The following is a 22,615-nucleotide window of genomic DNA, read 5'->3' as shown; positions in this document are numbered from 1 at the left end:
TAGGCCAGGTTGAGCCAAGCAGACAAACAGAACTCTGCCTTGGGGTGAACTAGTTTAGCCACTTTTTAAGAGCAAAGTTCCTAAAGATTGCTGGTCTCCAATGGGCTCATTGTTTTGTTCGTTCTATATTCAAATCATTGCTCAATTGATCCTTCAGCTAGCATTTATTGAGGAAGAGCCTCCCATAGGCCAGGCACTTTGTTGGGTGCTGGAAATACAGAGACAGAAAAGGATCAGAACCTGCCCTTAAGGAGCATATGTTCAGTAGAGGAAGAGAACCTAGACAACTGCAAGTATGTGCAAAATAAACACAAAACAATGAAGGTAATTTAGAGGTAAGGCCTTGGCAGCCAGAGAGATTATGGAAAGTCTCATGGAAGAAGTGGAATTTGAGCTCCACTTTGAAGGAAACTACCAATTCTGAGAGACAGGTGAAGAGGGGGAACATTCCAGGTCTGGGGGACAGCAAGTACAAAGGCAAAGAGATAGGAGATAGAAGGCTCTGGATTAGGAGCAGAAAAGCTAGCATAGCCAGATTGCAGCCCACAGGAGAGGGAGTCCTGTGTCATAAGACTGGGAAGGTGAGCTGGCATGAGACTGTGGCAAACAGAGGCACATAGTCCTCAAGGTAAGTTTAATGAGCATGGCACCTGGGGCTTACAATGTCACTTTGGCAGGTGTGTGGAGAAGAGACTCAAGACAGGGAGATTCTGAATGGTTCAGGAACAAGTTGTTGAAGGTCTGAATTAGTGCCTTGGTCACATAAGAGGAGTGAAGTGATTAATCTGAGAGCTGCTCTGGAGGTAGAGGCAGCAAGACTTGGCAGCTAGTTGGGCATTTGCCAGCTGAGGTAACCAGAATGTTGATGGTAACCTCAGCAAAAGAGTAAGGTTTGGACAAGTTAAGTCTTTTGGGGAGCAGGGACCAAGGAAGACAATGAGTTCATCTTGAGTACATGCTTCATGCTGAGTTTACAGTGCTGACAGGACATCTAGCAGTTGATGTGAGCCTGGAGCTTAGGAGAGAGGCTTGGGCTAGATATATAGATCTGGGAGTCAAATGCTGAGAGATGAGAGTTGCCCCCTGAAGGAGTGTGAAGAGAATGGAAAGGAGGACTTGTGATGGAACCTTTGTCTTTACCCATGATTAAAGAAGAGGAGGACATAGATGATCATCCAGTAGAGGGCAATGAGAAGAAGTCAGACAGGCCAGAGATGAAGCCAGAAAGACCCTGAAAAGGGAGAAGATCCAGGAGGAGAGGCTTGTCAGTAGTATCAAGGCTGCCTAGGTCAACAAGAAGGAAGATTGAGGAATCAGAACAGGACATTGATATGGTCATGAGGACATCATTGGTACTTTGAAGAGAGCAGCTGCCAAAGCCAGACTAGATTGCAGAGTTTAGAAAAGAGCGTGAAAAGAGGAGAAGTGGAGACATGAAGTGTTGACAGCATTTTCTAGGATTTGTCTCTGAAGGAACATGGAGAAGTAGAAGAGATGGTACAGCCTTGAAGAGATTTCAGAATGGGTGAGGCCTCTGCTTATTTGTAGGGAAAGATGAAAGATGAGAGAGAGAGATTCTTAAATGTAACTCACTATTTGCATTATTATTAGCCTTTTCTTGAAAACTGCTAAACTAACCCTACCTCTTCTGGATCCCTTAACTTACATATAGGAAACACTTTATAAATATTAGTGAACATTGAGCTGTTTTCTGAGTAATTCCTTGAGAGAGCATTTAAGGAAAATGGAGAAAAGAGGGAGAAGAGCAGTTTGGTGAATTTGGGTTCCTAGTCAAGTCCACTAAACCTAGTGACCTGGTTTTCAATCAGTAATGTAAGGGGTCGTGCTTGCTCTTGACCTTGAAAGCCAGTAATTGTGTCAGAACATGTGGACTTCACTCTCAGCATTATATTTCTGATCCTGAGGACCAGTTAAGTTGTTGAGGAGCCACAGTAGATCCATTCATTTCTGAGGAGATTGTCTTATGTTTAGTTTATAAAGTTGTGGGAAAAAACTTCTCTGTTATGGAGCAAACAGTTAATGAACCTCCTAGGTTGGGGCTTGAAGAATATTTCTGTTTAGCCCTGGGGACAACTGAAAGGAGCAGGTACAGATACCATTTAGTAGGGGGACACTCCTTAGAAAGGTAGAGTGTAAATGAGCTCCAAGTGCTCTGAGGTCAGAGCTTGTAGCCCCAGAGGGCACTGGCAAGGGACAACTCAGGGCTGAGGGCCTAAAGATGTAACTCTGGTGTGAAAAACAAGGCTCTGGCTCTCTTTTCACTGTGGAAATCAGTTCACACAATCTATTGTTGATTTCTGACTAGTTTGGGTGTTTTGTTTTTTAAAACTTGGTGTTTGAGTGGTACTGGAAATACCAACTATTATTAACACAACTTGGGCCTATAAGAACATCTCCTTGAGCATTGGGGAGGAGGCTGGTTTCTCAGTTGAACTGTTTACAATTGAAACAAAATTTCTAGTCACTACGAGAAGAGCTAGGAAAGAGTTAGGACTGTTCCCAAAGGTGTCTGTCACTGTTCAGCACCCTCAGAGCACCCCTAGTAACATGGGCAGAGATAGCAGCCCAGCTTTTCTCAAAGGCTGGGAATCCCAGGTTTCTCCTGCTTCCAGGAGAAGTAGGGCAGACTTGTCAGAGTGCTCAGAGCCACGACCAACCAAGCTGTGGTTTCCAACATTGAGAGGCAGCCTGTTCTAGGGCCTCTCAGGAAGCTTGATGCCATCATCTTCAGCCACCAAGGCATTTTCTTTTTTTCCCCAAAGAGTTCAACAATAGTCCTCTTCTCTACCCCATCCCTTACACCTGGGATCATCAGTACATGTGTTGCTCAAGCACCCTGGCCTCCCAACTCATTGGCTCCTCAACTTCCCTGACCTTTACCTTCCCTCTGACTAGACAATCATACATATTATCAGACCCTAGGTTTCCCTATCACTCTATCACTACCCATGATCTGAACAACTCTGAATTGCTTTTCTTGAGGCTAGCCTCCCATCTCCCTGCCTGTTGACCTCATTCCTCCTATCCCTTTCTTCATTCATTCTCTCTTTCCCTCTCTCTCTCTTCCTTGTTAGCAATCTCTGTTCTAGCCTCCCTTTCCAGGACTAGCCCATTCAGTTTTGTTTTTTTATTAAAGATTTTATTTGAGTTTTTGAGTTTTACAAGTTTTCCCCCAATCTTGCTTCCCTCCCCCCTCCCCCCAACAGAGAGCACTCTGTCAGTCTTTACATTGTTTCCATGTTGTACATTGATCCAAATTGAGTGTGATGAGAGAGAAATCATATCCTTAAGGAAGAAACAAAAAGTCATAGAGATAACAAGATTAGACAGCAAGATATCTGTTTTTCCCCCCCTAAATTAAAGGGAATAGTCCCTGAACTTGGTTCTAACTCCACTAGCCCATTCAGTTTTGCACCATTCTCCGTCCCTTGGAGCCCCATCCTTTTTCCTCATAGCAGTCCAATCGCAACTGCTCTCCATCATCTGCCTTTTCATTTCTACTCCTGTGCTGAAGAACCAAAGGGAAGGTCATCCCCTAATACAGGTACTTCTGTGTCACTGGGGAGTTAGAGGCCCTCTGGTATGCTGCTTCTCTAGGGGACTGTGATACTCAGTTTCCTCATAGGGAGAGGACCTCTAGGGTCCCTGTCTGCTCTTAAAATCTGTGATCTAGGAGAATAAACCCTGACTGGATCCTCACTGCTGCAGGACAGTCCTTTTACTCTTCCTTTGTCAACTTAATCACACTCCCCTATAGCATCTTGTCAAACCTTCTTTTCTTTTCTCAGACCCCTCATTCTCCACAGAGGACCTGGCTTCATACCTTATCACAAAGCCATGGGTTCTCTCATGTCCTCTACCTCCTCCCTCTAGTCTTCTCTTTGACTTTGGGCCTGAAGGAGGAAGTGGCTAAGCTCCTGCCCATGACTAGCCCCTCCTTGGGTTCTTGATTCCATCCTCTCCCATCTCTTCCATCAGCTGATCCCTTCCACTATCCCTCACCTCCCTCTACTTCAGTCTCTCTTATCCACTGATTCCTTCCCTGCTAGCCAAAGCCATACCCAGATCTGCCCTAGCCTTCAAACATCCCCTGCTCATTCCCAGTCATCCCCTCTAATTGATGTCCTGAATCTTTCCTCTCTTTCACAATCAGACTCCTAAAAAGTTCCCTCCACTTGTGCTTTACTGTCTCATCTCCCACTCAGCCCCTTACAATCTGGCTTCTCTGTCTACTCCTCTCCTGACAAGCTTTCTCCCACTGTCACCAGTCATGACCCACCCTTTGACTCTAAAGCTCTTGGCAGTCTCCCACTCCGGTTCTCCTCCTCCCTTGCAGACTGGGGTCTTTCTCACTCTCTTTTACCCTCTTCCCACCTTGGTAGAGCTCTGTATATGGTGTGTTTAAACTTATCAGAATTTGTGTTGATTCATTCCAGGAGAATGTAAGCTCCTAGAGGGCAAGCACTGGGCCATTTCTTCTCTCTAGCAGGTGGCCCACTAGTTGGTACAGAGTAGACCTGAAATTGTTAAATTGAATCAGGTGGTCTTTCCTTTACAGGACTCCTGTGAGATTCACACAAAAGAGGTGCTTCTGTAGAAACTTCAGCTGCTTTTTTTCCATTAGGTTACTTTAGCCCAAACTTATGAATCTACAAGCCAGAGGGGCTTAATTCCCCTACCAACTGCCTCTTCTTTCTTTCTCACCATCGGCACAAATTGACCCTGTGCCATCTTCGAAGAATAGTTTAATTGGGCAATGATGGATGAGTAGTCAGAAATGACCTTTTGAAGTTTTTGCTTGGGAGCTCCTGCCCTTCCCCAAGCAGGCCACATTGTACCTTCGTAGAAGGACTCTTTCTTTCCTGATGATATGACCTTATTCCCAGAGACCTCCTGTAGAAAGCAAAAATGCCCCCCCCTTTCCTTCAGGGAATCTTGCTGGAAGTGGGCTTTTCCTAAGCCATTATCTTCCCTGCTCCATGACTGGACAAGGGACAAATGCCAGCTCCCAATCTATCTGACCATCTGCTGCCCTCTGAGTTTTAGTGGGTAGAGTGTACATTTTAATGGCATGTAGTTGGAAGAGCTTAAAGATGGTGAATTGACTTATTTCTGGCTCTAGCTCTTTTAGGAACCAAATGAGTTCTTTATGGTGCCCCTCCTTAAGGGGAAGCAAAAATTAGGGGCCCAGGATGTGGTCTGCATACTGCCATATGTTCCGGAGTGGTGCCCTATGTCTAGAATTGAGGAGTGTAAAATATGGGCTTTTTTAACATCAGATAGATCATTTTTACATGATCTTGCTTTGAGTCCAGTTCCCTTTCACTTATGAACAATGTGATCTTGGGCAAGTTGCTTCTTTTTTTTCTGGACTACAGCTTTCTCATCTGTAAAATGATAGGGAATGATCTCCAAGGTGCCTTGGCAGCTCTCAAATCCTTAATGCTATTAACTCAGATATAATAACCTAAAAGTATCATAGATCAAAGGACACTGTGGGGTTGGTGGCCTGGACTGTTGAGGAATGCCTGCAACCTTCTTATATTGACTTTCATTATGTTCTTGTGTTTTGTTTCAGACAGGGTCATCAAGACCTAAGTCCTGTGAAGTCCCAGGAATCAAGTAAGTCTTGTATGTATGTGTCTCAGTTGATGTCTGCAGCCCCTTCACATGTTTGCCTACACACACACACACACACACACACACACACACACACACACACACTCTATATTCCAGACACCTATGGCCATTAGGAAGGGAGGCCATAGCACAGCACTACAGCCTTTGTGAGGGGCAGACTTTGTCTAATTCCACTGTTTGTTCTTCACTTAAAACAACATGTGCTTAGAGCTGGTTTTAAAAGCAGCATGCCTTGGCAGGTGATGAGAGTCTGTGGAGTGGAACAGATGACACACTCCCGAGGGGACCACTGTGGGTGTATGTGTATATATGGAGGGGTGCCTGCAGCCCTGGGCAACCCTGCTGCTACCCTCATCCATATCTCTGACTACTGAAATAGGCCATGGTTTTCTGTAAAACTGATGAAATGGCTGAGTTTTTTAAAATAATATAGGTTGTACTGCCAAAAGGAAATCTCTTTGAAAAAAATAAGATGTCTAGGTAGGCACTACAGGTCTGATCTACAGGTGTGATCAGGGAAAAAAGAACAACCTCACTTTGATCTGAAGGGATATATATGTAATATATATATATATATATATATATATATATATATATATATATATAGCCTCAGAGTGATATTATATCTAATAGCATTGGTATCATTTCTTATATTGGATTATTTTGTGAACCCTGCCTTAGTTCAGTATTGAAAAAGGGCCGAACTGAGATTTGGAAGGTATGGGATCAAGCTCTGCAGATAAGCTCTGCTTTATGACCTCAGGCAAATCTGGTCTCGGCCTCTTTTTCTCACCTTTGACTTGAGGTGTTGCCGTAGATGATCTCGAGGTCCTTCCTCTCTGGCATTTTGAGTTTTCAGGGCCCTTCCAGAGCTAACTTCTAGAGTTCTAACATTCTGTAGTTCTAAATTCTTTTTTGTATTAGGTCCTAGAAGAAGAAAACAATGCCAGGCACCCCCTCAAAGCTCACTGTTGCTGTTCTCTGTGTGGTCTCTCCCTCTCGTTTAGCATCTTCCCGTCCACTGACCAGGAAAACACTACAACCCTAATTCCTGCTACCCATAACACAGGGGGCTCCCTCCCTGACCTGACGAATATCCATTTCCCTTCTCCTCTCCCAACCCCTCTGGATCCGGAGGAGTCCACATTTCCAGCCCTGAGCAGCTCCAACAGCACTGGCAACCTGGCGGCCAACCTGACCCATCTAGGCATCGGCACAGCCAATCAGGGTAAGGACTGGAACCCAGGAATTCTGGATGAAGGGATGGGGGTCCTGATCCAGGTGGATGCTCCATAGCTCAGGGTAGCCCAGGGATGGGGAGTAGGAGGTGGGGCAGGGATTCCATTGAATGTGCATGTGGAGATGCAGTTCAACCATTTTAGAGTTGAAGGGTGTTCTACAGATGTGGGTGTTTTGATGTAATGTGCATCTGGAGATAGTCGTTTAGATGTTATTCGTTCACTTGGAGCAATGACAGACCATTAGGCAGGTGAATATATCATTCCAGGATCCTGTTGAAAGAGAGCTCTGGCCCTGAATTTTCACAGAACTTTCAAAGAAATCTCCAAGTCTGGAATTGCTCTACTGCTTTTTTTGGAGAACAAGAGAGGTGACAGTCCTCTGCTCTGGTCAGCTCACATCTGGAGTATTGTGTGTTCAGGTCTGGGTACCACATTTTAAGAGAGTTGTTGGTACACTGGAGTATGCCCAAAGGAAGCTTAATAAAAAGTAGAAGCAGCTCAGAACTGGACTTGGGGTCAGATGGAAGAACCAGGGTAAAGGGGATACTTAGAGGGGCATTCTGTTGTCTTCAGATATTGAAGGACTTCTGAGAGAAGGAGCAGGCTGGTTTTGCTTAATGCTCGAAGGGAGACCTGGGATTCTTGGAGTTATGGAGAAGTGGTTTGAGAAGCTGCTGTAGAGGGAATTCCTGCTTCAGGGAGGGATTGGAATAGCTGATCTCTGGAGGTTTTTCTGCTATAAGATTGTGTGACTGGTGAATAGATGGGACCCACTTAACCTCTGACAACACACTTTGGGTCCAGATGTAGTCTGAGGAGAATGTCCAAAACTGGGCCTGTTGAAGTGCATTAGAGGTCGAGTTGTGCCACCTCTTCTATCCTGGGTTTTGAGGTATGCACACTGGAAGCTGAATAAGTCAAGGACTTGCTTCTTTTCCTGAAGACAAAACCTCCAAAGTCCTGGTGGCTCTACCTCCTTCCTTTGCCTGCTTCTGTTTTATCAGTATAATGAGGACTTGGAAATTCCCCTTGGGATAAGGCTCAGGAATTTTGAGCTCAGAGCTTGGGGAGCAAAGTTTGCCAGTTACATTGGCTCATGAGAAATGCCTGATTATGGAGTTAGAGGCTCTGAATTCAAATCCCTATCCTACTTCTTCACTCTCTTTCTGACCTTGGACAAGCTCTTCCCTTCTCTAATTCTTGGGTTTACATCTGCATTGGATGTTCTGATCTTTAAAGTTCCAAAGTACTCCTGGGACACCAGCCTTGTCCCTTCTGGTGGCTTCCACACAGACCTTGGGGAAGTGGAGATGGTTTGAAGAGAAGACCATCATTAATTAGATGAACTCATTACCTTGAGAGACAAGCACCAGCATCTGAACATTCCCATGTAGGTCTGTTAGCTCCCAGTCGAGGTGCTGTGCGTGAGGTCTGGAAGTCAGATGGGGGTTCACCAAGTCTCTTGATCTCTCCTCCAGACACCTTCTATTTTCTGTTCCTCATTTTATCAGCTCGAATCTGCAGCAGCCTCTAATGGGGCTCGTTCGCTGCCTTTGCCAGAGTGCCCTTGGCAATCCTTTCAAAGCACTCCCAAGGATAATGGACCTCAAAACTGTACTGAGTCTAAACAAATGGAGTAGAATATACACATATGAAAATAATAGACTTGAGAATGTTGCATTGTACCTAACAGGAGGACTCACACACTGAAGGGCGGCCTGGTTGTTAGCGTAAGAAGAGTAGAATCTCATAATGTTTGACATATGTTTGATTGTTTGTGCATTTGCCAGGGAGAACAGGTCACTTGGCAAGGTTTTTTGCATTTTAAATCAAGCAAGAGCTGCTGGCCTCTGGCACACACTGTACTTACCGCCCAGACCAGCCACTCAGGCCCTTGGACAACAAAGAAGAAAGAGGTCTGTGTCTCCTGGATGACAACTTAGCTCCTCTCTGGTTTCTGTCCTCATTTGTTGAAATCCTGCCCCAGCTCCTCATCAGAAACGTAAAGGCTATGAAATTTGTAGATTGGGAGTGGGTGGGTGGGCAGAGAATGTTTAAAGACCAGAGGGTGAAAAGGTTCTCCTGGGCAGGGGGATTTTCTGGGTGGCCCCCTTGAGCAAATGTTTTGCGCAGTCAAGCAGAGTAGACTTTAACTCGCTATTGTTTGATGTGGAGTGAAAGAGTATTTAACATCAGAAGACATTGTCTGACTCTTGGACAAGTCCCTTTGCCTCTCTCTATAGGCCTCAGTTTCTCTTCAAAGTGATCAAGTTGGACTGATCTCTAAACTCCCTTCCAACCAAATCCCAGGATCTTCCTGTTATCACTCAGATTCCTCCCTAATTTCACTTTAGTTGTCTTGCAGAGATAACATTGAGTTATTACAGTGAATTCCAGATTCCAAAGTCTAGTCCCTATGTCTTAGTTGTATTTCAGGTTGTTTTAAGAAGCACGTGAGGCTCCGTCGACTTGGGTTGCAGCCCAGCATTTGGCCCCTGTCATTTTGGAAACTTGCTTTCAAATGTGAAGTCTTTTTTTGTGTTGGGTTTTTTTTTTCTGAGAGATAGTATGTGCAATGAAAAGAGTTGCAGCCTGGAAAGAAGAAGACCTGGCTGGCTTCAGGTCCCAGCTCTTTCCTTCCTTGCTGTGTGACCCTCTGCAGGCAAGATACATCTCTTGCCTCAGCCTCAGTTTCCTGTATGGAAAATGAGAGTTGGACTTTCATTTAGATCAGGGCTTCTTAATGCGGAGTCCCTGAACTCTTTTTTTTTTTAAATGTTTTGATATCTGTATTTCCAAAGACTCGATTTCCTTTGTAATCCTGGGTATTTATTATATGTCTTTAAAAGCCTTATTCTGAGAAGGGCTCTCCCCCAGGCATCCCCAGATGGCCATTGTCACAGGGGTCGAGAACACCAGGGAGGAGAAGCCAATTCAATCCCAAAGAGCACTTTTCAGCTATGAATATTGTGTGATTCTCAGAAGAGCTGGGAACCCCGGGAAAGTGTCAGGACTGAAACAGAAATGGTCTTTTGTAGTCTCATTTGGGTGGCAGGCAGTATGATGGCATGACAGACAAGGCATCACCACACTGTCACTGCTGTCCTCCTGGACAACCTGGGGCCAGCTGCTCTCCCTCTTTAGAGCTCTGTCAAATGAGAGGGTTGAAAAAGAAGAGCTCCATGCGCCTTCCTGTCTGGCCAGGCCTTCTGACCCTCTTGGCAGGGGCCAATGTCTGGTCAGTGCTGGTAGGTGAGGAGCCCTAGACTCAGGAAGATGGCCCCTTCGAGATGTCCTGAGAGCAGCAGGAGTAGGAAGAAGAAGCAAGTCATATATTAGTATAAACTTTCGCATGATCACCAGATCACCATCTGTGCCAGGGCTCACACTAGAAACCTCCCCAGTTTGATAGACCCCATCTCCCAGAACTTCTGTTCTTCTGACATCATTTTTGAGTAGCTAGCATCCCTTCCATATCACCCACAAAAGGAGACAGGTTTGATAGACAGATGAATGGGGAAGCACTAGATGCTGAACTAATGTGCAAAGTGAGGTCCCCTGCTTCATAGTAGGCCACCAACTTCCTACTTGCCTGAGAGTTTGTTGAGATGGCTCCTGCTATAGGAGATTGCTTTCATGAAATGCAGTGGTCAAGGCAAATTTGTTTTCTGACAACTGACCCTCCTCTTATGGCACTAGGTAGGTCCCCCCAGGACAGATCCCCAGGCTGCTACTTGTTAGGAGATTGGTCAAAAAGCCCAGGGCAGTCCCTCCACCAGAGAGGAAAACCTGAGTGTCATCTAGGTCTTGACCCAACATCCTGAAAGAAGGACTCTGGCTAAATAACAAAACACTCACTAGTGAGGGAGAAAAAGGAACTATAAAAAGACCTGGCTGAAGAGATCTAGGAAGCAAAATCAACAATTCAGAAACAGGATACACTGATAAAAGCACAACCAAAAGTAGCAATGCTTGAGACAGATTTGAAAGGGCTCAGAGATGTAGTTCTAGAAGGGCACAGAGCACACAGAACAAATCTATTCATACTTGTTCAGCTGTTGTTGGGCCTGGAGGCAGCAAGACTCATCTTCCTGAGTTCACATATGGCTCAGACACTTAATAGCTGTGTGATCCTGGGCAAGTCACTTCACCCTGTTTTGCCTCAATTTCTTCATTTGTAAAATGATCTGGAGAAGGAAACGGCAAACCCCTCCAGTATCTTTGCCAAGAGAACTCCAAATGGAGTCATGAAGAGTTAGACATGACTGAAATGACTCAACAACATTGTTCATTTGTTTGGTATTATTTTGCTATGAAAAGTTTTTTTATATAAATATTTGTTTGGCAGTTTATTTGGTTGATGAATATTATATTTAGAATTTTATTTAAAGAAAAAGAAATTAAGGCTACAGAAAAAAGCCTTGGATTTGGAGTTGGGGGTCAAGCTCTTCCAGTTAACAGTCTGTGGTTCTGGTCAAGTTACTAGGGAATATAACTCGTTTTTCTTTCAGGTCCCTCCCAACTCTGACATCCTGTGTTCTAAGGATCCTCCCAATTCTGACATTCTACATGCTAAGGACACTCCCAGCCCTAATGTGCCGAGTTCTAGAGGCCCTCCCAGCTCTGACATTCTGGTTCTAAGGGCCTTCCCAGCTCCGACATTCTCTGTTTTAATAACTCTCTCTCAGAGTCTTTGAAGCTATATAATTTGTTTACTCTCATTTAATACTTTTCAAACACTGAGGATGACTAGATCTTTCTAAATTCTGTAATTTGGGAAGTCCTTGTAGGGAATTTTTGTAATGATCCATGTTTTTAATAGGATTTGGAGGACATGATCTCTGTGATTCTATAATTCTATGACTAGGAGCTTTGAATGGAGGAGGATTGATATAAGGGTAACTCTGTTCTTATCACTGCCCAATCCCAGATAATCTTGTCCTCAGAAGATTGTGGCGGGGGGGGGGGGGGGGGCTGACCTCTTAGCCAGCACAAGAGCCAGTCACAAGGTCTGTTGGGCTGCTGCTATAATCTCTGGAAGGTTTTGAATTTTATTCTTAGCTGGAGGGAGTGGAACAGGAGTTACAGGGAGGGCTCAGGGCCTTGGCCCACAAACTGGCTGTTTCTTGAATTTCAGGCATGTTGGCGACTCCAGGTTCCTCACCACAGCACCGCCAGCCAACGGTCAGCCCCCTCTCCCTGAACGCAGAGTCAAGACGGCAGCAGAGCCAGCAGATGTCTCCCACACTCTCCCCTCTGTCGCCAATCACTCAGGTACACAGGAACCTGCTTAGAGAGAGCACTTTTGTTAGGCTTGGATGTGGAGAGAAGCACAATGAGCTGCCCCATTTGTGTTGTCTGTTTGGGTTTGACCCCAGACTTAGAAGTGGCCCAGCTTTGGGGGTACCAGTGTGGTGTAGTGGAGAGAGCCCTAAACTGGAAAGTCAGGAAACCTGAGACCCAGCTCTGTTGCTTGCAAACCCTATTAAACTTTCTTTGAACCTCAGTTTCCTCAACTATATAATGAACATAATAGTGCTTGAACTTGGAGGGCTTTTATGGTGATAGTGCTTGATCAAACCAATACCAGAGGAAGAATAAAAGCTCTTCTTAACTGCATATTTATAAGTTCCTTCAGTGTGCTCTGTTCTGCGGGGATGTCTTGGTGTCCCGGGAGATGGCCTGGGTCCTAAACACAGTCCCATCCATATCTCTTCTCTCCCCAAATGTGGGCTTTCTATAAAATAGGAGTAATGGACTAGTTAATCTCTAAGGTCCCTCCTGGAGCCAGCGTTCCAAGATTTTCCATTATTTTCATGGCTTCAGATTTTAAATGGCCCTCTTAACACAAGCACATAACTACTACCTGCTCCCAGGTGTACCCTGTGGTAGTCTCCGGTAGCCTTGTGCACATCTGGATCTTAGGAAGGGCATTAGCATCTGCTACCAACAGGCTGCCAGGGGCATCAGATTTGAAGGCTTGCCACGTCTACCTCTGCTGATTAGTGCAGCTTCCTCTCAAATATCTCCATGAAATAATATTAATAATTGGTACTGATCTGGTAACTTTAACATCTGTAAAAGCACTCTACATTCATTATCTTCTTTGAGCCTCATAAGAAACTCATGACTTAGGATTTTACAATGAGGAAGCATGTGGAGAGAGAAAGAAATGCCTTGCTCATGTTTATCTAGCTAGTATCCAAGATGAGCCTGAAACAGACCTTCTGGCCTTGTCCACTAGGCCAACTCATATTTTAAATAACTCACACTATGTGATGCTTAATGATTTCCTCAGAGTAGCCCCATCCAAGCCAAAAATATTGATAATAATTTATGTGTGTGTGTGTGTGTGTGTGTGTGTGTGTGTGTGTGTGTGATCGCAATATATTTTCCTTGCACTTTCTCATTTGGTCTTCACTCAAAGCTATGAGATAGAATTAGTAACCTCATGTTGCAGATGGGAAAACTGAGGCCCTGTCATATTTGAATTTGGAGTGCAATGTAATTATCTTTTCTCAGTAAATTGAACCTCCTTCAGTGGTTTTTTTGGCTAAGATTATGATATATATCCATGCCCCAGCAAGCCTGAAGTGTCATTGAAATCAAAAGAGGGCAGCTTTGCATAGTGGAAGTAATGCTGGCCTTAGAATCAGGAATCCCTGAATTCAAATCTTGCCTTTGATATTTGCTTTGGGTCTAAGTCTTTATTTCCCATAAAATAAGATGATGAGACTCAGTGACAACTTTCAGTTCTTTAATTCCATGAGCAGCTCCCCAAGTGAAGAGGGAAAGTACATTAGCAACAAAAATCTATGTGTAGGCTAGTCCTAGTGAGTCCTGAATATAAATCTTGCTGTTGAGCCCTGAGCCAAACCAGGCCTCAGGAAAGAGCAGGAAGAAGCTGGAAGAAGATTGAAACTGGAGTGCCCAACACCTTTATGTGAAAGGGTGGGGGACCCCCTCCAGGAGGTTCCAGCCAACCACAGCAACAACAGCTCCCTTTTCCCTAGAACGTTCCTGTTTACAGAACCCTTCCTTCATAGCACTTGAGTGGAGTTGTGTCCAATGCCTCATTTTACAGAGCAAGAATCATTATCCCATGGCTAGTGTGTATAGACATTTTAGCACTGATATCAGGGCTTAGGAACCCAAGTAGGCCGCTAAACAGCCAAGTAACTTTGGGCAGCCCTTTCCTCTTTTGGAGCCTCAGTTTTTTTTTCCTTTGTTGAAAAACAAAAAGCATTTTTTACCTGACCAACCTCATAAATATTGTGAAGGTCAGAGGACAGAATGGATGGAGGGCTCCATCCAAGGTGAAGCACTTCAGAACTATGAACTATGATTATTTTTGTGGTTATTATCCATACCATTTTACAGATGACGACATTGGCCTCTGCAGATAAGGCCCATTCCATTGGGCTTGTTGACTCAGAGACAAGTGGCAGACAGAAAGTTCACATTCCTCTCAGCTTTGGAGATCAGCTAGTCAGCCCACAATCACATACATTGTGTATGGATTGGATTTGAAAGGTGCTCACTTGTCCTCGCTGCTCATTGTTGTAATTAGCAGATGCACTTTGAGGAGTAGTTTGACATCTCTTGCCATGTCATGTCTCTACTCAGGCTGTGGCTATGGATGCCCTATCCCTGGAGCAGCAGCTCCCATACTCCTTTTTCACTCAAGCAAGTTCCCAGCAGCCGCCGCCACCCCAGCAGCAACAGCAACAGCAGCAGCAGCAGCCCCAGCCGCCGCAGCAGCAGCCCCAGGTGCCAAGCAGCCTCTCCCAGACCACCCCCTTAATGCCGAGCTCTGGTTTACAGCGGGGGCCACCACTCCCCCCTCTTTCGGTCACTGTACCATCTACTATCCCCCAGTCCCCTCCAGGCAACCAGGCCCAACCGTCGATGGGAATAGACATCACCTCGGTAAGTTTATGGTGCTACAGATGGTAAAAGATGCTGATGTCTGGAGCAAGGATGGGGTGGAGGGTGGCTGGGGCCTTGGAGTTGAGCTATCCCCTCATGCCTGGAGGAAATGAACTCAGGCATGAGGAGAGTCTTTCTCTGCTTTCTGCAGAGACATGCCAATTTCTACAGTGCCAAACTGTTTTAAGTCTCTTATACTTCATTTTGTTGTGGTAGAAGAAGCATGATTTGGTGAGGCTTGGTGATTCTTCTTCCAGTGGTGCATGTGAGGTCCTTTTGTAACCTCATAGACATCACATGATGACTGATGACCACCCTTGAGAGGCAACCAGCCAGGTGGGTTCTCCACCCCTAAGAACGTGGCCCACTGTAGGGCCTCCTCTGGCCCAACAGATATGAAGGTGTAACATAGGCAACCTGTACTGGTGTATGCCAGTGACTTCTTGAAGGGGCTAGGCAAAGTGGGAAGCTGCTCAGCTTGGGGCAGGGGACTTCAGAGTAGTAAAATAGGTACTTATGTGAACTAGCAAATGCAACAGGGTCACATTTGAGTACTGTGGCTGGAGTGTCCTCTTCCCTGTGTTCTACACTAGCAACTGCAGAATAGAACTCGGAGCTCACTGAATAGGCTCAGAGCTCACTGAATGTGCTGCTTGAGATCAGTTGTGGCTGCTGAGTGAGGAATGGCTTTTAAAGTTTGTCAAGTTCCTAATTTTAAACACAGTGACTCACTACTATGCATCTGATAATGGCAGCTTCTTAAAATTAACTCGGTGTTTTTTCTGGCTTACCAGCATCCAAACAGTTGTCAGAAATTAGCATTGGACTGGCATCTCACTGAATAGACAGAGAGGTCAGTGTTAGGGCCCAGGCCTGCTGGCTCTAGGAGAAGAATCAGTTAGTGTAACATTTTCTTTACAAGGATGGATGAGGTTCATGTCATTGGCCCTTAGATCTGAGGCCTCAGGTGCCTGGAGCTTCCCAGAAAGTTTCAGGTAGAAGGAACTTCATAAAGAAAGGAGACACAAAGTGTTAGAGCAAACTATCTAATTATAATGCAAAATCTGAGTCCTTTTCTTTGGCTATGTGTCCTGTTAGGGAATAAAAGAAGTACTTTTCTCTACCTTGGGGTACCCACCAAAACTTGAGGGTTTGACTGGCATTTGGTGCCATGCTCCGTTTCTTCCCCGTTATAAGACTTGTTTGTTCTCTAATGTCCTTAGGGGGAAGGTTAAAGATATAATAAGGCAAATGACAAGAAAGTGGTAGAACAGCCACAGTGGCTTCTTGTATAGCTCCAGAGAGAGACAGAAATGAATAGAGGTGCCATTTTCCCCTTGTCAAGGGAGTACCATTTCCTATGAATCCTCTGGCAAGGGAAGCCATTGTTTAGGCCATAGAAGGGCCCAAGAAAAGTAGAATCCCTCCACCAACAGCCTGAATACTGGCCCTCCCTAGCTGTGGATTTTTTTTTTTTGGCAAGGCAGTAGGATTAAGTGACTTGCCTAAGGTCATACAGGTAGGTAATTATTAAGTGTCTGAGACTGAATTTGAATTCAGGTCTTCCTGAATCCAGGGCTGGTGCTCTATCCACTGTGCCACTTAGCTGCCCCATAGTTGTGAATTTTTGCAGAATCAAATCCAAATAAACTGTACTTGCTTTCAGTCTTTTCACACATAAAAAAAGCCAAATTGACAATTGAGAAAACCTCAGGTTTTCATTTTCATGTAATGGAAATGATCTAGTAATAGGGAAAGAGATTGAACCTGCAATTGTAGTGGCATTAGGAATTCCCCAATAAGAAACCTTGCTCTTCCAGTGTAGTACCTCTGCATTTTAAAGTTTCAGTTACTTAGAGCCCTGAGGTGTGACTTGCCCAGAGTCATGCAGCTTACATATGTCCAAGACAGAACTTGAATCCAGATCTTTCCAAGATCAGCTTGTAGAAATGATAACAGGAGTTGGTCTGTGGAATTTTCAAGTACCTCCCCGCAAATTACTGGATGAGGCTTCTCCCTAGCTGCTTCACTATAGGACCACTGAAGGGGCCTCTTTTCTGTCCCAAGCTTCTGATGGGGAGCCCTCCTCATCTGGAGCAGAAGCATTGAGGAATTCTTCAACTCACTTCATTAATACTGATTATTGTTTTTCACCTATTGGGCTTGCTCCTGGAACATGGACCATTGCTCCTAGGAAGGACATGTGTGGAGGTAGCTTGATTGCTTGTAAAACTTCCCAACTGGAAATAAACCATTTGTCCCATTTGTTCCTGAATTACCAGAACAGTATCTTAGAAGCAGGCCTCAGGGCAGTTGGGGAATCTCCTGAGGAATACTCCTCTCTAGGGACCTTGAAGCCCTTATTCACAGTGGCCTCTGAGAGAGTGTGAGAAATCCATTTGATCCTGGGCCCTTCACCTAAGCCTAGCTCACCCTGGCCACTTAAGTGCTGATCATGGCCTCTGCAAAAAAAAAAAAAAGTTACCTTTGTAAAAAGGATGTCAGAAAAACAGGCTGAAATGTGATTGAGTTTTCAAAGCATCATCAGTATAGCCTCCATGTGGGAAGGGGGTTGTAGGACATTGGAGTTAGCATACATTGAACGAATTAAAATAGAGATCTGTATCTATGTTTGGACTTGCTGTGGTGTTCAGACTATGGCCTGAGATCAGCCCTGTCTTTGAAGCAAAGGGAAAGCAGGATGGGAGTAGGAGGGGCTGGGATAGACTGGAAATAAAGAGTATTGAGAGTTTGGATTGAACCCAGCTTCTCTTGGCCAGCAGACTGTATACACAGTAGAACCCCTTTATGATCTAGTATCAGTGACATCACTCTTATTCCTACCTTGTAGCCAGATGTGTTACAGCTCTATCAGACTTTTTTTTTTAACACTGTTCTGAGAGAATGTGAGAGTACAGCCAGATCTGTGGAGCCAGAAAATTAAGTGATAATGGGGTTCTACTGTCCTGAATGAGCCGTGGCCTTGACTGTCAGGCCCCTCCAGTGAGCTCAGTCCAGCCCATGGTGTGTGAGCCCAGGATTCCTGCTTACTGTGACAGCTCCATCATCCTAGCTTAGAATTGTTGATGACCATTGCCAGCTATGCACCAATAAGTAAATAACTTTTCAACCTTCCATCGATCCCATGGTCTTTAATTCTGTGTTGTTCTGTAGGGTTCACTCCAGCAGTACCGCAGTAATGCTGGCTCCCCAGCCAACCAGTCTCCCACCTCTCCTGTCTCCAATCAAGGCTTCTCTCCTGGCAGCTCCCCTCAAGTAAGGGACTCTGTGCTTCCACAAGCCTTGCTTCTCGTCTCCAGTGTGTCCATTACCAACCCATGGTCACTCACTGTCACTGTCTGTGCCTCATGCTTCACTGATGTCTCATCCTGTCTAGTCCTACTCAGATACAGAATGTTTCACTAGCCTGAGAAGTCCATTCCTTTTTGTTCACTGGGAGAAGGTGCTCTGGCTCACTGACCAGGGTTCTCTATCCTCTGGGAGAACTTTTCAGACCTATGTCTCACTTAAGGTCCTTCATGCTAAGACAAACTAGTAGCATTTGGATGGGGGAAATGTTTGTTTGGGATTGTGACCAGGAGGATGTCAGAGCTAGTGACTTGACTGACATAGTATCAGTTATAGTGTCTTAGTTCTAGATTTGAAAGAGACCTTCACTTCTGGCATCAGGACTTGGGAGACCAGTATTCTGTTTTTGTGTTCTGTGGTGATGCCCCTAAATTCCATGGTGTCCCTGGTATCTTTGGCTCTAGAGAACATTACAAATGATGTTGGCTTACAAATTATGTGGGTGTGAAGCAAAAGTCAAGATTTGTAACTTGGTGTGTTAATCAAGACCGTTTTAATTTCTCCCCTTTCTACAAGCAGCACACAACCCAGTTATTACTGTTGCAGCCACCAGTTAATGTGAATCTCCCACAAGCCTGTCTGTCCTGGTGACTGACTCTTTTGTAATTGAAGCTTCTGAGATTTTAGTAGGGAAGGCTTCGTGATCTGAATCAATCCTAGAAAGACTGAGGGTGAGAATGACAGGGTCACTGTCCTGATTTGATAGCTGGGGAAATGTTGATGCAGAAAAGGAAAAGAACTTGTCCGAGACCACAGAATGGCAGGGCTGGGGTGTAGCTCAGGACTGCACTGCAGGCTTCTGTCCCAAGATGGGCCTGAAGCACTCTATGCCAGCTCAAACCTCAGTGACTGAATCTGGCCATCTGGCACCTAACGCCTGCCTCATGATCATTTCCCAGACAAATTTAGGCTCCCAGGCCTGTTCCTCTAGACCCCAGTTCTTGTCCATCTTCTTTGACCCCTGTTGCCATCATCCAAAAGGTTCCTGTGACTCTAAGGGTACACTTCCTTTTGGACCAATCTCAAGCTACACTTAGTTCATCTAGGAACTTTATTAAGCAAGGGAATAAGAATTACCAATAATAACTCACATGAACAAAGCCCTTTATAATGCATAAAGTGTTCTTTTTATAACAAAACTGTTGGAATCTACATCATTGTAGGAAACTTCCAAAATGATAAAATCCTTGATCCATTGGAATAGTTTTTATAAGAGCCATGTGAATTAGACAGGTTGGGGATATTATCTGTACTAGGTCCAGAGAGCTGGTAAAGAGCAAACCCAGGACAGCTGAAGAATTAAGTTACCAAGAGGTTATCTCTGCGGAGTGCAGCCCCCACACAGCATCTGCCAGTATCTGACTGGCTGTCTTGAATGCTTATCAAATCTGCCTCTCTTGTTCCCCAAACCTGCTGTTGGATCTGCTCTGATGACTGCCTCATGGCCTCTGGCCATGGGGTGTCCAAGACCCTAGAATGGTATCTCTCCTTCTGGATTCAACTTCTGGATCCCAAGTTTTAATTATTGGAGGAGATGGAATGTAAGCAGTACCAGGCAGGCTACACCTTCTGCAGCCAATCAGGGAACTTCCCTGGAGTCCTCTGGTTCTGATGTTCCATCTCTCCCTCCCTTATGGGGCACATCCCAGAGATAAACCAAAAGACCATAAACATTCACAGAGTTCTCACATTCCCCCCAGTGCTAACAAACCCTGCCTGCCTTTTTTTTCCTGAACAAATCCTTGACCAAAAGTCTATTGACATTCCAAGTTTTAAAGCTTTGGTGTATTTGGCTCTATTTCCCACAAGCCAGGAAAATTTAGCAAGGTCTAGACCTGGCACTGTTATTGGCTTTGGGGACTTGAAACACTACAACTTTTGTTTGTTTGGCTCTATTTCCCACAGTCCAACAAGATAAATGTGAAGCACAATAAAACATTCTTTAAGTAGATGGTCACTGTTTGTAGGAACCAGGGCATCCCAGTGTTAGTATTGTCCAAACCAAGGATGAAGTAGGTAGGGTTTGTAGTTATTGCAATATCTATTCTCTCTCTCTCTCTCTCTCTCTCTCTCTCTCTCTCTCTCCCCCCCCCCCTCCCTCCCTTTTGAAACCAATCCAACAAAATCATTCATAAGCTTTCACCTCCACTCTGGGACTCTTGGAAAGGCCATTGGATAGCTCAAAGGAATCACTCTAATGGTGGACTTTAAGATCCTGTTCTATGTGGATGGGATGATTAGGGGAGCTTCCAGCTCCTCTTCACCTACCCAAAGACACAAATTCCCCCTCCATCAAGTCCTAAGGTCTGCCTTGTCTAGACCCCTCTTCATCCCTTGCCACCTATCTTTGACTATCTCTTAGAACCTCTACCAGAATATAAGAACAGAAGCCCTACCTAGTTCTCATATCTAGTCAATGGTTTGCTATAGAGTTGTTTTTGAAAACTGGAAGATTATCATCTATTAAGGGCCTGTAACTTAAGTGGTTTCACTGGAAAGGGAGATTTGACCAAGGGCTGTCTGGGTGGTATCTAATACCTATCATCTCCCCTGAGCCATGGGATGACTCCCTCTAGTTTTTCTTATGGGTTTGACCTGAGCATGTCTCCTTAGGACATACTCATCTGATGTGACTGCCCCTCTTTAGGGAAATAATATTTCCCTATTCCAAGCCTTCTAACTCTTTCAGATGGGCATGCTCATGGGGGATACACCTTCATTTTATTTGCTGTTATATTCTTTCCTGACATCTACTTCTCACCTGGAAGGAACTTTCCCCATTGAAAACCTTTGCTTAGTGTTGGCCAGCCTTCCATTAACTGAATTCTCTGTGCTCTGAATGGTAGAGAATGTTTTCTTACCCTCTGGGTCTTTATTTTGATCTCTTGAACTTTATACTTAAGAGGAGAAGGAGGAGAACGAGGATGGAGTTCAAATAGTAGAACCCTGGGAAATATGGAACATCCATTCCCTACCATACCTTTAAGACAAGGGACATTGGAGTGCACTTCAGTGGAAATAAGGATGGGAGTTGTTATAGTAGAAGGCCTTGTCTGTCCTTAGACACTAGTACAATTTCAGCCAGATTTCTTTTGAGATTGTTCCCATGTAGTAGACACCTAATTTCTTGTCCCAATCCATACATACAACCTTGCTTTGTGGCTCATGATTCTGATTTATTCCAAAGAGTAAAGGGTCAAGAACCTCCTGGTTAGCCCCCCTGCCTTTGTTCCCACCTTCATGCCTGTGGGTGAATATACACCAGAGCAGAGGCCAGAGTCTTCTGTTGAACCCCCCAGGGAGGAACTATATTCACAGAGACCCCAAACTACCTTCTCTGGTGCTGAAACCAGGACTTCTGTCAGCTTGCGCCCACTCTCCCTAGTCTTGTATGCTCAGGCTGTTTGCTGAGCCAGGCCCAGAACCCTTCGGAAGCAAAAGTTATGGGGCAACTCAGCTCAGTGGAGAGAGCACCGACCCTGGTGTCATGAGGATCTAGGTTTAAATCTAGCCTCAAACACTTGACACTTATTAGCTGTGTGACCCTGGGCAAGTCTGGTTCAAATTGCCTCTTATGTTTGTAGTTTGTCCTTTGTGAGTAAAGGTATTGGAGCTGACTGGGGCTAAGTAAATTGACCTGAATTTATATCATAGAAGTAAATAGGTCAAACTCTGTTGGGAGGTAAGGCCTTGTCATTAGAGTTAAAGACAAAAACAGAAGTCAGGCCCTAACTAGGGGGTAAATGGAGAAAAGTCTCTCAGCAACGGCTCTCTTCCCATCTCCTGCCCACTTGGCATTCCTAATGACTTCTGCTTTCTTAATCTGTTCTTGATCTGCTCTACTTCCTCTTATCTCCGTGCTTGGTTTGAGCCTATCTATCATGTCTCTCATGTGCCCAGCGATCACAGTTGGGTTTCCCCTTCCCTGCCTCTTCTTCCGGTGCCTCTCTTCATGGGGCTAGGCCATTCTCTTGAAGAGGACCGTCTTAGAGACACAACAAAAAAACTGTTCAGAATGGCTGTTCCCTCCAACTTGAGCCAACCACTGAGCTTTCCTGCCTTTTCATACAGTTAGCAAAGGGAGTTCCAGCATCACCCATCCCTGCCTGTACTGTCTGTGATCACCAATCCCTGCCTGTACTGTCTGTGATGTTCAAACAACTGCTTCTCCCACCTGCAAGCAAAGCCCTGAGAAATCATCATAATTGGGAGTGAGACAGAAGTCAGGTGGCAAAGCCACTCTGGGGGTGATATATGAAATTACTTGGCAAGCTGTAAACCATTATTAGTTATTATAGTCCTGGAACTGGATGAAAAAGAAGAAAGGTTTATTGAAATCCTAAGATTTTAGAGCTGTAAGCTACCTCAGACATCTTTCATTCCAATTTATTTTTTCCTCACAAATCAGCAGAATG

The 22,615-nt window shown here is 44.9% G+C and overlaps 1 protein-coding gene across 6 annotated transcripts in view; it reads left to right on the top strand.

Moving 5' to 3' along the window:
* CRTC1 (CREB regulated transcription coactivator 1) overlaps positions 1–22,615 on the top strand; it is a 127,751-nt gene that overhangs the window by 94,485 nt on the left and 10,651 nt on the right. For 4 of the 6 annotated variants that reach the window (XM_074204737.1, XM_074204735.1, XM_074204733.1 and 1 more), the window contains 5 exons: positions 5,600–5,643; positions 6,669–6,889; positions 12,040–12,176; positions 14,529–14,831; positions 18,006–18,107. In XM_074204737.1, the coding sequence (XP_074060838.1) occupies positions 5,600–5,643; positions 6,669–6,889; positions 12,040–12,176; positions 14,529–14,831; positions 18,006–18,107 (807 nt within the window). The remainder of the gene's footprint in view (positions 1–5,599; positions 5,644–6,668; positions 6,890–12,039; positions 12,177–14,528; positions 14,832–18,005; positions 18,108–22,615) is intronic. The other 2 variants (XM_074204738.1, XM_074204736.1) reach the window with 1 other exon arrangement.

Source organism: Macrotis lagotis, chromosome X (genome assembly GCF_037893015.1).
Source record: "Macrotis lagotis isolate mMagLag1 chromosome X, bilby.v1.9.chrom.fasta, whole genome shotgun sequence".
In the NCBI taxonomy this organism is placed as follows: Eukaryota; Metazoa; Chordata; class Mammalia; order Peramelemorphia; family Peramelidae; genus Macrotis; species Macrotis lagotis.
This window is presented reverse-complemented; position numbering and strand designations above follow the sequence as displayed.